General features: G+C 38.4%; 1 protein-coding gene across 1 annotated transcript in view; it reads right to left on the bottom strand.

Moving 5' to 3' along the window:
- LOC119412798 (acid-sensing ion channel 1B) overlaps positions 1-17,005 on the bottom strand; it is a 67,085-nt gene extending 50,080 nt beyond the window's left edge. The window contains exon 1 of the mRNA XM_037679833.1: positions 16,331-17,005. Coding sequence (XP_037535761.1) covers positions 16,331-17,005 — 675 coding nt within the window. The remainder of the gene's footprint in view (positions 1-16,330) is intronic.
- Positions 17,006-18,635: the final 1,630 nt, after the last annotated feature.

Here is an 18,635-nt window from a genome sequence, read left to right as displayed (position 1 = left end):
AAACTGGCAAAAGTGCAAGTTCTTCACATTTATTTGGTTTCAAGTTTGCCCCCAAATTTCTTGGCTACGTTTAGAAAACAAAGCAAGGACCTTCTCCTCCACTCCTGTTTTCTGGAATAACTTGCAAAAAAATATCTGAAGCTCTCGCCTTGACCTCTCTAAGTGGCTTCAAATATCTGCTAAGTTCCTGGCAAAAACCACTGCTTTCAGTTAGATAAACAAGAGTACTGCATATGGCAAGTTATATGCCTGTCATCAACCTATTATACTATCATTGGGGCTGAGATGGTGTATAGGTAGGACAGCCGACTCGGGACCTGGAAGTCCCAGGTTCCATCCCCAGCCATTCCCACATGTCGTGGTGTCTCTGAACAAGACACCTAACCCTCAATTGCTCCCCGGGTGCTTACATAGCTGCCCACTGCTCCACCTGGGTGTATCCCAGGTGCGATGGGTTAAATGCAGAGAACTAATTTCGCCATTGTATGGGAACATACATAGTTCAGTCTCGATAGCTTGCAGCACCAATTTAATGTTTTCCTCGTGATGTTGCTGACCTTCCATTTTCTTCTCTTCTTGTTGCATTTCTCGTTTTGTTCAACTTCTAGTTTTTGTGCCCCTTTTCAATCCAGTATGGTTTGTAAGATGTGCTGGTTTTGACTTGAATTTGAGGGGTTTTATCTCAACTGCTGTCGGACACTCTAAACTATGCAACCATCTTGTTGTTTTCAACATACAATGATGACAACACATAGCACTTTACATTTCATACAGCAATCTATAACAATGGCCCAAATAAGCAAAGACCTTGTATGAACTTTGACCTTGATTAAGGGGTGAATAATTGTTCATGAGTCTAGTGATGATGCATACTTTATGTGTATCAATTTTCATTAAGTTATATTGAGTGGATCAGAAGTTATATAGGAAGGACAAGCAAAGGTCTTGCTGTAAATTTGACCTTCATTTGTGACCTTGAGCTCAGTGCTTGGGTGATGAAAAGTGTATGAGACACACTGTCTCATGCACTTTTAATTGTATGTGTATGGAGTATTGTTAAATTATCTTGAGAAGTTATGAGTGGGACAAGAGAAAGTGTACAGACTTACATACAGATGGAAGGAGACTCCCACATATCATAATACATCCACTTTTAGATGGTCATATAAAAATGGAAGGATTAAAAACTAATTTAATCAAAAGAAAATGAGGCAAGCAGATATTGTGCACATACCTTTAAAACCATAAAGTTGCTTATATTCTTGGTTTGCAAAAACACATATGTCTATATTTTCAGAAGACTGGGATGCTTTTTCAGACTGTCCTTGCCTGGCTAATAAATGTAAGGCTGTTTAGAAACAGCTGACAGTCAATTCACTGCATCCCTTATCCAAGACAAGTTCCAGCTACCATGAATGCAAGTACATAAAAATATGGGTTTGTCATTTATCTGGTTAAGGTGTGAGAGGATAAATATGAATAATACGGTGAGATACAAACCATGGAGGATGAGGGGTAAATAAAGCTTTAGCCCTGTCAAGTGTCTAACTGAATACTCTGATAGCGACGTTTGTTTGTGAGAGCACTTGAGTGTAGAGGCACTTGCTACTTAATCAAACTGTCATTCTTAGTTCAAAATGGGATGAAGGTGACCAGTCTGAACCTTGATATGTAGAACTACGTGCTATATGGAGAACGCTGTCACTAACTCCCCTCTCAACCTCTCCTCTAACATCTATCTTCTGTTTACTTTGCTCTATCACTACCCCTCATCATTCTTTCATTCAGGATAGTTCTCTGTTTGCAAGGGAATGAACATAATATATTTTTGTTTATCTTTCCGTTATCCACCGTGTGACTTTTCATTAAAAGTAGACCCTCCTTTCACACACCTTTGTTCTTTCCTCCATGCCCCTTTCCCCCCGTTCTCTGCTTTCTATATTTTCTCAGTGTCTCTTCACAGATGCTGTCTGTTCTGTCTCCCACAGGGATTGTACGGCGCCTAGGGGTCCACAAGGGAGTGCACAAAAATAAAGTAAGAAAGGAGGCTGAGCACAGAGCAAAGGAAGAAAAATAGATGGGGGCTTGGGGAGTAGCACTGGCCAGGGTCCAGTGGCTGCAGGGGGGCTGACAGAGGAGCAGATAGTGATTTACTAAGACAATTTGGAGGATAATTGTGTACGTAATTTGCTGTAAATGAGTCACAAAGGAAACTTCTACACCCCGGTAGTTTCTAAAAAATGTGATATGAGATAGAATTCAGTACCATGTCTGCACAGTGCCTGTGTCTTCTTCTTCTTCTTGTTTCGGCTTTTCCCTCTTCAGGGGTCGCCACAACGAGTCATCCTCCTCCACCTCACTCTGTCCTCTGCTTCCTCTGTCCTCACTCCAACTACCTTCATGCCCTCCTTTCTCCCGTCTTTTTGTCAATGCCACTGTCTCCAGACCATACACTTTAGCTGATCTCACCACTGTCTTGTAAACTTTTCCTTCACAGTGCCTGTGTAATGCATGTAAATATTTGTAAGATGGTAATTAGGAGAAGCAGCTCAGTTAAAAGAAAAATGTCAGGAAGTGACTAAAGAAGAAGACTGAAATAACCTTGATTTCATCAGTAAGGCTGTTAGACTTATAAAAATATCTATGACTACAAAAATTATTGTAAAAAAAAAATGTACACAACATATTTTATCTCTATTTGGTTTTTCCATTCCATTGGCGGCTGTGGCTGAGTGGTTAGAGTAGTCCTCCTCCAATGCAATAGTTGAGGGTTCAATTCCACCAGCAAGTCACATGCCGAAGTGTCCCTGGGCAAGACACTGAACCACTTATTGCCTCCAATGTGTGTCCCATTGGTGTATGAACGTGATAAAGCACTGATTAATCCTTGTATGGATCTAGTAGAGTGCTGTATGAATGGGTAAATGAGGGCACAGCTTGTAGTGTAAAGAGCTTAGAGTATCTTGAGAAAATAGAAAAGCGCTATATAAATACAGTCCATTTACCATCAACTACCAGTAGATGGGACAGATGGGTCTTCTGACTCTGATTTGAAGTAGCACTTAAAAAAAAAATATATATTTTTCACATAATGAGATTAATTAAGAAGTCACATATAAAAGCATGGATAAATGCAAATTTCTGCATTTTTTATTAAAACCTAAAACCTTAATACATTATAATTTCACCTGATAATTGATTAATAATTATAGACATAGTGTGAATATATATATATATATATATATACATATATAGTAAGTTTATTTCAGCTGCTCCCTTCTTTGGGGGTTGCCACAGCGAGCAAACTCGCATGAAAAATTTGGTAACTGTTTTATGCTGTATGTCCTTCCTGATGTAACCTGGGCTTGAACCTGCAACCTCAGGATTACAAGACTGCAGCACTGACCACCAAGCTACTGCAGCCTCTTACATATATACACAACTTTATTTTACTTACATTACCTTTTGGGGTACAGATTTGGTAACTAAACTGTCCCTAGGTATGAGTGAGAGAGTGAATGGTTGTTTGTCTTATTTGTCTCCGTGTCCCTGTGATTGACTTGATACCCGTCTTGTCCCCCACCTCACTGATTGATGGATATGGGCACCAGTGACCTCTGCAGCCCAGAAAGGAAGAAGTGGGTAAAGATAATGGATTGATGTACAGATGGAAGTACAGATTTTTTTTTTTTTTTTAACTATGATATCAACAGGAGACCAGTCCACATAAAACAGAACTCTATAAGTTTGTTGATATTCATTGGTGACATAAATTATGGGGCCCTTTCACGCCTAGAGCTGATAAAACTAAAAATAGAGATACCAGACTCTGGAACCCTTCATCACTGTGTTCTGGTTAAACGGGATTCATGTTGAGAGTGTGACAGGACCACCATGTTTTTTGTGCTTAACTATGATGCATCAATGCACGAACCTGCGGATGGATTCAGGAGTCACACTGTATAAGCACAGAGGCTGAATGGAGCAGATTTATGTTCACAGCCCATGGGACAATAAGAGTATCCCTGCCTGCACTAGGAAACACAGGATGACACTGCTAATTCATTTTGGCAGGATCATGACAGCTGGGCTGGGGGAGAGTTTGGAAGAGGGGGAAATGGTTCTGATGAATGACTTTCAGAGTATGGCTGCTAGCTACAGCAAACAGTCTCCCAGTTCCCAAAGGCTTGATGGCTCCTATTTGCTGCTCAGGGAGAAATGAATGAAAGGCGCTTTGTAAAATAAATGGTCTCTTTCTGTTTGACATTTATAAATGATTCTTTCTTGTAAAACTAGATGTGGAGGTGAGCGTCTCTTGGAGCTCAAATTTTCTTAGCTGCTACAAGCACACGCATTGATGATGGAAGTTTTTTCTTGTTGCAACATCTAGAAATACACACAAAAAGTTAAATCATCACAATTTGGAAACTGTCAATGTTTCAATTAAACTCAAAAATGCTTTATTAATCCCAAAAGGAAATTAAATATTGTAACTTGTTAATTTCATTATGAGATGTTATAGATACTGATGGCTGTAGGCAGGAAGGATCTCTTCCAAAGGTCTATCCCACAGCGGATATGAAGAAACTGGCTGCAGATACCATCCAGTCCGTCCACCCAGACTCAACTGGCCTCTCGGTTCCCCCGGGCTGCAGGATCGCCCGAATGCCGGGCAGAACTCCTCCAAGAGCGATGGCCATTCCTCCCAGCAGCGTACTGAGCTCCTCGTCACTGCAGACAGCCAGCTGCAGGTGTTGGGGGATGATCCCGCCCTTCTGCTGTCACGAGCCATGTTTCCTTCTAGTCTAGTTCCAGGATCTCAGTGGTCAGGCACTCAAGCACAACCGGCAGGTAGATGAGAATGCATCCACAGCACATCCTTTTCAACTCATTTGGGATTTGGGGCTGTAGTTGCGATATTATTTGAGCTTTTGAGATGTTAATCAGCTGTTCCCAGTTCTTAAAAAAAAAAAAAAAAAAAAAAAAAAAAAAACCTTGTTGTCATGGTTACCCATCATAACAAATGTCCAAAAAAAAAGTTTCAGTAAAAATCCTTTCAGCTGCACAGCATCCGACACCAGAGGAAATAATCATCCAAAAAATAAGGTGATTTACATTCAGAAAAAGACGAATGAATGTAACAGCTACTCCAACATGCATGTTGGAGCTACATGCAGCCACCCCGAGCAGCGCAATTCTAGAACATACGACGTTATACAATGATTACTATACAGCATACAACTATTTTTTTTTTCTGAGAAGTTTCATCCTTCATCCAAAAGGACTTCCTCAGTCCGAGAAGCCACAAACAAACTGGAGTCTTACACAAATACCACAAAAAGAAACCATCCAGATGACCTGACTGAACATTGTTGGATTTGTAACCTGGATTATGGAGCATGAACTGTTGGTGTTTTGAACCATTTCGACATGCCTGCATCAGAGGAGCGATGGGGGAGAGGGCGGGCCCCAGAAACCATCTTATCACCAGCAAACTGTTTTTTTTCCCCCACTATGGGAGTGTGGTATTTGTTGGACTCCAGTTCTTTTTCTGTGGCTTCTCGGACTGAAGAAGTCCTTCGAATGAAGGACGAAACGTCTCAGTAAAAAAATAAACCGTTCAGATGAGCTGACTGAACATTGTTGGATCCAGGCATTAGCTTTGAACTGATTGGTATTTAGGTTACTGTGGCTAATGGAAGACGGAAACATAACTCGTTTTATTTTCCTCCCATAACTCACAGTCAATAATGAAATCACGTACTGCGGCCGTTCAGACATGCGGGTGACATTCATTTATCCAGTTTCAGCTTGACCTCAACCTTCTAAAGCAGCAAGCTGCTTAAGAGATATTGAACATTAGCTTTCAGCGCAGGGACACTGTTTAACCAGCAAATTTAAGAAGTCAAATAAGATTTTGGTCAAGATAAAAAGCAGAATAGGATTTTAATCACTACAAAGACTAGAATTAAGCAGATATTTAAAGCATCTTACAATCGTTCTTCTGTGGCCTTTTTTGCTGTGTATATAAATAAAATGAAATCACTTTCTGTGATTTTTCACAAAACCATATATAACCTTGTATTTTCAGTAAGAACATCACACATTGACTGTATTATCAGTTTCTAATCACAGCAGGGTCTGAACATTCAAACAAAACATTCCTAAACACCCTGCTCAACTTGATCAAAATAACTAAAATTATATTTTCTCATAGAATATCAAAACACACTGCGAAACTTGTTAAACCACAGGCTAGGGGTGAATGTGTGTGAGTTACACCTCATGTCAAGGAGACATCCAATATGCGATAGAAGCAGGAATAACGAAGACGCGCTGATCCTTATCCAGCTGACTGACGAACTGAAACACTCACTCTCGCTCAGACATAAACAGACCAAATCTGAATGCAGCCTAAATGACTCTTTCATTCTGATTTCTTTTTGTTTGTAGTAATACCAGCCCCTCTGGAGGTATATTTACTGAAAGTAATATGATGGATGGATGAGGCAATCACTAACAGTGTCTGTACAGTGAGGATGTGTATAAAAGGGGCTAGCAGACAAATGGTAATTGCTGCAATGATTTATTTACTTCTTACCTCTTAATAACTTCTAGTCTGAACCAGGTAGAGCAATTATTCCCTGACATAAACCTGTGAATGGGAAGATGGTGGGGGAGGGGGTTCATCGACAGGCCCATCTTCCTGCTGGTGTCAGTAATTCTCTCACCGTCTGCTTCTTAAGCAGCTGTTATTGGTGCTAAAATTTGCATCAGCTGTGGGTATTAGGTTGTTGCGCTGAATAATGTAATCACCCTCTTTTCTTGTACTGCTCTAAGGCAAGAGCTCTGCAGATACTGGAGTGAAACATTTGTTCAATCGAAACGGCTCCTACCAACATTGACTCAGGATGATTTGTTTGCGGTTTTAAACCTGTTTAAATTTAAGGCAGTTTGACACAGCTCCTGCTTAAAATGTTACTAAACAAATGAGTTCAAATTATTTATCCACAATTTTGCATTTACAGGGATTCAAATCCACAGTTAACATGGTTTTTAATTATTTTTTTTTATACATCTCTTTGCTGTGAATTGCAAAGATATGCATCGGGCTTAAGGTGTCTTAGTTAGGCTTGTCACAATAACAAATTTTGCTGGGCAATTAATTGTCTCAGAAATTTTGCGATAAACAATAATATTCTTTAAAATTTGACCATAAGTCTAACTTGAGTTTTGAGTAATATTTGATTTAGTAAATCTGGATATTTTGCCAACTTTTCAATAATCCCGATGAACAGAATTAAATGAAAAAAAAATTGTATAAAAAGGCACGGCTAATATATGAAATAATCCCTGTAAATGTTAAAGTTTCATTAACCTGATGTTCAGCCAAAATGTTTTGCAGCATTGTACATATTTACTAATGAAAATATTTTTGGGTGTGCACTTCTTTAAATCTGTTTAGGAGAGCTTAGCCAAAAGATGTAAGATTTCAACTTCATATTTAATACATCTTAATATCTACATGATCTCTAATCATCACTGGCTCAGAGTCAACTTCTAAACCCCAGGCTACATATAATATTTGATAAGGAAATACAGTTACAGATGGAAATGAAACACTGGATCTGTTTTCCCTGCGTGTTGCAAATACATATTTTAAGGTCCAAGATGAGTTTAAATCTTTATTTGAACATTTTTATCCACACTCTAAAATAAGGAGCCTTCTATTCCTGAGATCTGAAGACCATTTCTACAGAATCCTGCAGTATAAAGGCATTAAAGCCCTGTTTAAACAATTCACATTTTGGCCTTTAGGCACTTTATTTTGCCTCTGCACACTACACACAAAATTTCAATATCTTTTTTCCCTCTACAGTTTTATCTGCCTGATAAGAATGCAAGTCAGCCTGCAGTAGATAATTATTTTTTTCCTAAATTGTCTGGTACATCTCTGAAGGTCTGTCTTCAGGTTCATGTATCGGCCCACACATACAAGACACATAGCAGAAGGAAAAAAGAAGGTCCAGGATTTGAGAGAAAATACAACCAGAGTCCAGCGCCCTTAAAAGAACACAACATTTCTCCTTACGACTTCTCTGATTTTCCTTCTATCATCCAGAGCAAAACAATTCATGTCAGCCCTGGTATTAAGAACAAGGACTGGTCCTGTTGGAAGTCATGAAGGCCCTCTCATCAGCCCTAATTAGCTCGTCGTTAGTGACTGTTGGACCTTTATGGGACAATCGTCATACACCTTTTTCCATTTATAATTTCTCCAACAAGACCATTTCTCTCATTTTAACATCATTACACATCACTTATATTAGCCTAGAATTAAAATGAAAGTTTTCTTCTTTAATTTATGTAATTTTAATGAATAATTTGCATTTCTATAAACAAATGGCTGATAATAAATGTATTAACCTGATTTAATGGCTTTTTATCCCATTGGACTCATTAGGTAGGATGTCGCTGTACCTTTAGACAACTGTTTTCCCAAAAGAGTGAGGCGATATTTAATTAAAAGAAATGCTTTTGACAATATTGATCAGTCATTTTGATTATGAGGGAGAAGATCCCACTGTGACTTAATGCCATGGTGTGTTTTCTCTACCCGACAGCAATCCCTCATGAAACTGTGTGTTTTCTGAAAATAAATAAAAAATAGAAAGTAAAAGTAAAAAAAACAATAATAATTAAAAAAACAGAATAAAAGAGGCATGGATCTCTGTCAAAGCTCTTGACACTGATCAAATCTCAGCTCATGCTTGATTTGTAATATTCTTAATCCCCTGAATACACAAACAGAGCTCAACCCCTCAGGAAAACGTCTCTCAAAAACACCACCACCGTGTTTACTGGCAGCAGTCCTGCGGCTACATGAAGTTTCAAACAGATAGTGGTCACTGGAGCTCAGCAGCTCTGAGGCTGCACTATAGTGGGAATCAATGAGATCTTAAAGAGAAGATTAAGCCTGTTACTGAGGGATTACTTGCAAACAACAAGGATAAAAAAGAACAGCATGCATCTTTATATTTCCATGAGACAGTTCTGGTTCTGAAATGTCTGTATAACACTGCCCCCTTGTGATCCCTGTTTGATATTATGACTATTTTAAAAGATGAAACAGGCAAGCTGTATCACTTTGATGCAATAACTGCGAAGAACATAATTCAAATCTGAATAATTTTCTGAGTTCTGGATCAAGACCACCTATTACTTCCTGATGTGCAGACAGTAAACCATCATTTAGAAGATGAGAACATCACAGTCTGTCAGTCTGAATTTGAGTGACAGCATGCATATTTAATATTGTCATGCTGTTACCTCATATGGAGAGGAAGTGTATCTGCAGTGCACTCTTTAATAACGTCTGTTAGACAGAACCTGTCCTTGTGTTACCCAGACTCGTATCTATGACCTGGAATAGGAAATTGGTTGTTTTTAATTTATTTGCTCATACCTGACAAAGTGCAGATGGAAGACAGAAGTGGACCAAGATATATGCACACTGCACACTTTATTGAGGTGCAGCACCTGTAGTTCTGTAGAGCTTGTCCTAATATAGATAATTTGTTACACTTGTCAAATCCAGTTACTCTACAAGGGGCCAAAATGACCTTTTTGAAATTCAAGCCAATTGCCAAGCTCAGACAATGCTTATTAAAAAAACGTCTCTTTTCAATGTAATATGTAATTTTTTTGTGTGTAAAAATACAAATTATATATTTTTTCCAACTACTGTACATTTTATGCAGACTTTAGAATGTACACCACTTACTGAATAAAGATTTTCATTCATTGCTCATGCTTTATTCTTGATTAATGTGCATGTATTATTTTTAGTATCCTAATTCATCAAATCAGTAAAAAAAATAAAATAAAAATCCTTGCAACAATTTGGACAAAATTTGACTTTGAAATAACTGCAGAATAACAGAAAAAGAGAATTAAAGCACAGTGCTCTAATGCACATTACTTCAAGTCAGACGGCTCAAAGCTCATCAACAAGTTTGATCAATCAAATTTGATGTTTCCTGTTGCTGCTGGTGAAGATTCTCAGTCAGGACATGAAAAAACAAGGTTTAAGACAAAAAAAACAAACTGGGCTTTATTTTGATTTATCTTTATTTCGGATGGGAAGTGAAATGTATTCAACTACAAAATAAAAGTATTTGATTTTGTCTTAAAACTTGTTTTGGATTTCCCTGTTGCTCTTTTCACAGCAAAATAAAAGATTACTGATAAATCAAACTTATATTTCTTAGCTTCAAAATTAGCTAACCATCATGCGAAGTCTGCACTACTGCATGCATGCCTTATTTTTAGGCAAACTGCGATGTAGGGACTTAATCTGTCACATATTGGTAGGTCAAATCTAAAAGCTAAATTTAAATTATTATCTTGGAGGTCAAATAAAATGTTAACACAAGTCAGATTTGGCCCCCAGCCTTAAGTTTGTCATATGTGCACTAGTAGTAACTGATGTATATTTCAAGCCAGGAAATGAAACAGCAAGTATGCAATGTATAGCTCCAAAGTTTTCATTTAAATTTCACAAGATAAATAAACCAATAACAAAAGCTACACATTATAAACAGACTAACTTGCGTAATTGTTAAAGAGTAGCGTGTGATTAGAACAAATTGAGTTCAGCACACATTTATGCTCTGCTGGTGAAACATACATATTATCTACAGTAAACAGTCCTAAGGCTTTTTTTCAAGTAATTAACAAATTTTTAATTTACCATAGCATGTGCTTGAGGATAATTACACAACACTTTCACTGATGGTGTTTCACTGGTTGCCCCCAAAAAGTACTGAACCATAACACCTATTTACAACACAGAGCTAGACAGCAAGCCTCTGCAGCTCTGGCCCTGCATTTCTCAATCTCACAAAAGACGTCCTTTGTGGCAGTGGCAAAACGCCTATAGTAAACCGAGGGAGAGAAGAAGGTGGAAACACCTGGGACTGATTGCTGATAGCTGGCAGGCAAGGCTGGAAAAACACAGAGCTGTCTGAGGGCAGAATACGCTGAAACATAGATTACACAAGGATTGATCTAAATACAGAAACACAAATGATAAGTCTAAACTAATCGGGAAAACAAACATGAAACAGAAACGCACAAAGAACCTTGACAATGAAGAAAATAACAAATTACATGGATATGCCGCTGTATTTTTTTCTCCCCAGTTGTCAATCTGGCAGCGACTGCACTGGTGGCATACTGACTGATGCTCTTGAGGAGACAAGAGAAGGGCGTAATCAGAGCTACTGGCTGATTCTGTTGACAGTGCTGAGCTTGGGAGAAAGTCAAGCTGCATCTAATGGGCTGGGGCTGAAACAGGAAGCAGGGATTTAGATCACTGCTCGGAGGGGGGCTCATATTCTGCACCGGGAAAGAATTGCTGGGATCTGAATTGGCACTAGCCACTTATTGACTCAACTCTTAGATAAAAAAAATTATTGCAGGTCATGCACATCTGCAGAGATATGGACACAAGCTTTTAAATGTACAAACAGCAGAGAAAGAGGAAGATGGTGGACTGACAGAGATAAAAAAAAAAAAAAAAATGGCCAGAGAGCCCTAGAGACAGAAAGCAATCAATCTGTTCACCTCTCCTACTTTAAACACCAGCAGTGGAGTCACTGGGACCTTAGTGGTTCTTGTGGAGATATAATAAACAGGCAGGAGCAGGAATACACAAACCATTGGTGTTGCCAATTGCCACATTATGCAAAATAAATATGCTTATTGATTTGCTGTCCTAGAGAAAAAAATAAACCAGGAATATTTTAATAGATGTGCGGTGCATTATCCTGCTTTTTAGCTATAACCAAGGACATAGCAAATGTGCAGAAATAATCTGCATAATCTGTCTTTATGGACTTTTGATTTGTAAATGTTGAATATTTCTATTGTTTTTTTTCCCCACATGCACTACTTTTCCCCTCAAAGTACATAGTATGTGCTTGGTTCACTTTGACTTACAATACACATTTCTGACTGCTTGCTCAAAATATATCAATCTTTTATATAATAAATGTTTGGCATTTCAAAGACATAGTTAGTTTTAGTTGACTAATGTGCTTAATCAATTTCTTCAGCAGTCATAGTAACGTTTGTGGTGATGTCTTTGACTTGTTGATGGGTCATTTTCTGATTACTGGTAGATCCATACATAAAACACTTTGGACATTTGTTGTTAGAGAACTCTTGATGTAACTCAGTCAATGCAAAATATGAGCAAAAAGCAACTGCGTTATGTTGCATTTTGTAATGCTATGCCAAAACTGATGATGATTGGTGGAAAAGTAACCAATAGGGTCAGGAACTTGAGTTTGTTTAAACTTTTAATGTCCCTTTACTCACAAGCAGCACACTCCCATAGTGGACCAACCAGTTTGCTGGTGAGGATGGTTTCGGGGGGCCGCCCTCTCCCCAGTCGACTCCTCCCAGGCAGCCACAGCCAAAGTGGTTCAAGACATCAATGTTCATTCTCAATAATCCAGGTAAATAATCCAACAACGTTCAGTGAGGTCACTATGGGAAGCACACTCCCATAGTGGACCAATCAGTTTGCTGGTTGATCCACTATGGTAATGTGCTTCTTGTGGGGAAACAGTTTGTTTGTGGCTCCTAAGATTGATGAATTCCTTCGGATGAAGGATGAAATGTCTCTAAAAAAACAAACAAACAAACAACCAAAAAAAACACGTCCAGATGACCTGACTGAACGTTGTTGGATTATTTACCGGGATTATTGAGCATGAACCTTGATTATATACCAGAAACTGCTAACTGTCCCATTTCTACAACTTAAAGTCAAGTGGCAAAGCCTTAATGCAAATAGCCAATGCAGGATTAACACTTCAGCACTGGCTGAAAGATAAGTGTGTGCAACGATCTACAATGACACACACACTGCAAGCCCCACTCAAACCTTGTGTCTAAAAGGAGCCTTTAAGGCACATGTTGACCATTAAATATCTGGTTATTCATTGTGCCTTTAAATCTGAAGCCTGAAAATCATTTGTCATTTTTAAAGAGGACAAAAGTGTAACAAATCTGTATCCAAAGAGCATTAACTACATTATTAGTAGGACAAATCAGATTGGTCCCCTGGTGAAACATTACGGGCAATGAATGCATGATAATGTTGCAAGTACAAGCAAGGACAACTTGTTATACCAATGAATGAGGAAAAGAAGACATGACTTGTATTTCAAATAGCTCCTCATTTATACCAACAAATGTCACAAACCCTGCAAGTGCAACATACCGTACTTTTCGCTGTATAAGTCACACCTTTTTGCATAAATTAGCATGCCCTGCGACTTACACAGCGAAGCAACTTATTTATGTTTTTTTCCCATATTTATAAACCAATATTTGGCTGAGATCTGACGATTTCATTCATTTTGACAGTCATAATATTGAACACTAACATTTTCAGCCACAAGAGGGTGCTTAACTGATTTGGCAAGCCAAGTGTCTCATTAATAGGTAAAAGAGGCTATTAATGAGACACTTGGCTTGCCATACCAAGTCACCTTTGTCTTGCTCCTGAACTTCTGGAGCAAACGTCAAATCAGCTGTATTTCGCCGCTCCACCCAGGAGATATGCAGCTGATTTGACAATTAAAGTGCATTTATTAAGGACATTATCAACTGAGACACACCTTTGCTATAATGTCAAGCAAACAAATAATTATTTTTAGGTGGTTAGCTTGTTAAATTTCCCTCTACACTCTCCAGCAGCTGCAAATTGGCTTTTGAAATGCAGCTGATCTGACCGTCAAAGTGCATTTATTAAGCAAAAGTTAGACTGAGACACACATTTGCTATAATTTTGAGCAAACAAACAATTGTTTTTAAGTGTTAATCTTGTTAAATTCTTGTTAAAGTTCTCCCATGCACGCTCCCGCGTCCACCATTTGGCAGCCAATTGATTTTTGGCCCACGTTTCCGGGCGGTCAGTGGTGACGCATAATAGATGCGACTTATGCAGCAAAGTGATGTATTTATGTTTTTTTCCATTTTATTAGACATATTTGGACTGATGCGACTTATATGGCGGCACGACGTGTACAGCAGCAAGTACGGTATATAGGGTTATATTCTCCAACTAACCAGTTGTCAAAAAGTATCTTAAAAAAAGAACAACAAAACAGCAAGAGGGTGTTGAATTACACTAATCAGTCAGAAGAATAAGAGATGAAGTAACAATCAATGGTTATTTTAGTGGGAAGCTGAAACCAAGAAGTGTTCCAGTGCCATCTGACAATGGTTATAAATAGTCTCCTTAAACCTGACAAGAAAATGATTGCTGGTCATTTTTGTTGCTTGGATCTCCAATCACTGCACACGTTTGGCTCAGAAACAGCAAATCAAACTGTATAAAACTTTAAACAACCTTGAAGCAACGTCACACACTATTGCACATAAATAAAGTGTGCAGTGTTAAAGTGTATAAAGAGATTTGCATGAAAATCAGCTATTTATGACTTAAAAAAAACAGTTTTATTGCTTCGTATTTTATAATTACTTCCACGAACTGAAAAATTTCAGGTAAAAATTAAGGCATTCGACTGTTTGTTTTTCTTATCCAAAAAAATAAAAAATCTAATAACCTTAAAGCTTTTCTCTGTTTTTTTCCAGTAATTACTAATGATTTTTCAGTGAAATTGTCTTTAGAGGACATAGATGAGTTTCTATGACAGAATGATCAAAGAAGTCCATTAAATTCAAGGTGAGAATATGTGATGAATAAAACAGTAAAATCTGCCATTGAACAAAGTCTTGTCAAAGGCCTCTTCTCATAAGAATAAAACGGCTCACTGAACCTTTTTTATGCATATCAACAGTACAAATATGACAGCTGACTCGAATTCACTGCAGGACATTGACCTCATATTCCTCTTTGTTCATTTGTCATATAGTCTTCCTGACCTGGGAACTTCTTTTTTTAAACTTTGTCTATTTTAGAAACTAACTCTGCTGATCTGTTGTAATAACCATAGGGGGAACTCTGTTTTTACATAAGGGACACAGTAAAAATGTAACTTAGTCCACAACAAATACACCTAAAAATAACTGCTATGGCTCTGTTCCACAATTTCTTTTCAAATTTGGCATTCACTACACAGAAAATCTGACTTTTATAACTTGAACCTTATATAAGGATAAGTCTTCATGTATTAAGACATGAATATGCCTTCCATCCTCACCTGCCCATTTTTAAAAAATAATCTATAACCTTTATTTTCCTTTTAGAGTAAGAATGCAGCTTTTCTGTCAGGGCTGTTTTCAGAGTTTATTTAAACGGCTCGATGAAAAATCGCCTGCTATGAAAGCTTTAAAATTTTAATTTCAGTTCAGTATTTTTCTCCTTGCCTCTAAATCTTCTCCACGACACAATAATACATTACTTACATTATTTATTGTAGCAACAAATCTGTGTATTATATATTTTGAATGATTAGTCATGCAATATAATAAATGCTTGATGATGAGAATTATAATAAACAAAACAAAAAACTGAATAAATTAGAAAATAAAATAAAGATGGCTTCAAAAATAATCTTTTACATCTGTTAACATAATGTTGCTACTGCCAGAACTAGTCAATAATTAACAAAACATGAATAATCCAGAGCCTGCATGATGCTATTTGACTTTTTTGAAACAGATTGATGTTGAAGCCACATCAATCCACTAAACTGTGAAAAGGTCAAACAAACTGAAACACCGATAGCTGGATGTCGTCAACCAATACGTTCAGTGTTTCATTCAGGTGCTGATTGTTGGGCAAAGGGAGGAAAACACAAAGGTTTTGGGAGGAAAAAGCTGCTCTGCGCCTCCTTCTGATTCTTGAGCAACATGTTTCTCTCAGTGCCAGTTTAATTCAATAACAGCTGTTAGCCAAATGTGCCACTTTAAGTTATGCTGCTCTTTTTTTTTTTTTCCATTCATAATGAAGTTTTATTCATACGGACGTACCGACTTTGAGAAACAATTTTATTTACTGCAGCGGCTCGGGACTGAGAATGAACTGCCTCGCAGCAATAAACTCTTTCTTCTGCATCAGTAGATGATGAAGGCATTAGTTTAGTGGTATGTTTTGCTGAACGTGCTTCATTTACCCTCACGAACTTCAACAAAAGTCACACACGAAGTTGTTTGCACTACTGTATGTTTTTGGAGATGCATTCCAATTTACAACTCACACATAAAATGTGAACCATCAAAGTCTACCATAGAAAAAATAGCTCTCTTACAAATACAATTGCTTCTATGAGTTTTCTGGGTGATTTACCTCTCTGAAGTCTTTAGGGCCACACTCTTTGCCACTATAACTACATTCAAGCAGGATATCTTCAATACGATGGCGGGTGCGGTTGTAGAACTCATCCAGGCTGAAGGGTGAGCCCTGTGGGCGGTCCGGCTCTGCAGCCAGCTGAAACCCAGGTGCCATGCCTTCCTCAAATCCCAGTAAGGGACTTGTGAAAATCAGGTCACTGTAGCTCATCTGAGACTTACGGATGAAGTTGTAATTGCACATAGATATGGCAGGAAAGATCTTTTGGTCGGCCACTCTCTCATCCAGCATGGTGATGTGGTCATATTGGAGATAATAGATAATTCTGTCAGCTACCTGGTATAAGAAGGCAGACAGGGACAAAATGAAGACCAGTGCCCACAGACCCTGGCGAATACCAAACTTCTTGTCTTCCACAAACACATGGTTGGCTCCGTGGAGCGAGCAACCACCGAAGAAAGTGGCCAAGTCATCCACATCACCATCATTGCCCTCGTCCTCTTCGATGTCATCATCCACCTGGCTGCACCTATCCAGGTAGTCCTGTGAGCCCCCATCACTGTAGTCCTTCTGTATACGCTTGTAGTAGTCATTAAAGCCCTCTTTACAGTATCCTCTACAAGGTTCATCGTCAGTGGAAAAGGAGATGGTGCACATGATCCGGAGCGGCATGGTGGTATGATTTAATAAGTCAACAACGCTTAGAGATGAGAAAGTAACAAGAAATTAGTGTCAGTCCACAAAAATGATCAAATAATGATATTCAGGAGCAAAATAAACATTGAAGATCTTGTTCTGAGGAACTACTGATCCACAACCATCCATTGAATGAGTTAAACACAAAGCATCCGAAGGAACCGAACCGGCTTACTGAAGTTAAGTCTTGATTAAAATCTGTGGACAGTCATACACAAAAAGACTTAAAGTTAAAACATCAGCTGCAAAAAAGGCTTGAAGTGAAAGGTAAACTGAAAACTGTGTCCAGCGCTGTCGTGTCCTGGTCTGTTAGGAGAAGACCCATCCCTTGTAGCAATTTTGAAAGAGGCAAGAACAAAAAAGAAAAGAAAAAAACAAGGAAGAAGGATCTGGAGGAGAGAGAAGGAGGCAGAAGGGAATGAAAGTGAGGTCACGAGGGGTGCTGGACACTGAATACTCCCACAGGGCCCAGCTACAAGTCAGAGTTTCAGCTTTTACGAGAAAAAAAAGGTTTGATGTAGTGTGAGCGCCTGACTTTGAGCTGTAGAAGCATTAAAACAGGCTGATAAATATCTGCTGATATCACAATTCAAAGTAACCTCACTCTTCCTTTGGAAAATAAAACGTTCTCAGCACAGCTGTGCAATCTAATACACATCATAGGTTAGCATTATTGAACTGAAGCGGAGAAAACATTCCAACATTTGAATACATAATATACATGCAGAGGTTGCACTGCAAGATCTTTTTTTTTTTTAAACGAGCCTCGAGAAAATTAAGAAAAGGAGAGCATCAAGGCAATGGCTAATCAAGAAATACGCTATTAAAGGAGCAAAGACGATGCAGAAAAGTCAAGGAATTTAATCAGAGCTTCCATTTGCTCAATGTTATTTGAATCTAATGGCTCGTTTTACCAACAGATCTCGCTCAAATGACATAACCCCATCATAGCTGCGAGCAATCCTGTGGAAAGCAAATTAAGTGAAAGCAAATATGTACAAGAAGTGGAGAAGAAAACATCTTAAACAGATTCTCCCATGACAGAATATGGAGATAAATGTAGATTCCCAGAGGTGATGCAGGCAATGATATGAAAAGGAAATATATGAGACCAATCCATTTGTATTGATCAGGCTCCATTAGACAGGCGGGGATTATTTTCAGAAACATGATGTTGCCAGAAAATGAAACGTTAGATGCTTTTAGAGGGATGACAGCACTTTTTACAATAAAAACCTAATCATGGCTCCAGATACCTCCAAGGAACAGACACATTAAACCTGTAAAACCAATACAAAACACATTATCCAGACCGAGGTATTTTGTTAAGCTTTTAAACCACAGCCTGACTAAAGTGGGAGGTGCACACCAATATATGAAAGGGTGAGAAAGGCAGCAGACTTAGTCAATATGTGTTTATCTGCAGATGTGAAGACTGTTTATCACTGAACAAACAAAACCGTTGATGCTTGGCCTTAATCATGCTTTATCGCGGAGCTTGCTCCACAGCTGGGTGGCCCGTGCTTCTTGAATATGTATTAGCGATCAGGAGATAGCCTTCGGCATCCGTCCTGACCTAACAAGAAGGTCACTGCTCCCTCAGCTG

Source organism: Nematolebias whitei, chromosome 7 (genome assembly GCF_014905685.2).
Source record: "Nematolebias whitei isolate Nwh7 chromosome 7, NemWhi1, whole genome shotgun sequence".
Taxonomy (NCBI): domain Eukaryota; kingdom Metazoa; phylum Chordata; class Actinopteri; order Cyprinodontiformes; family Rivulidae; genus Nematolebias; species Nematolebias whitei.
The sequence above is the reverse complement of the archived record's forward strand: the minus strand, read 5'-3'. Positions and strand labels throughout refer to the sequence as shown.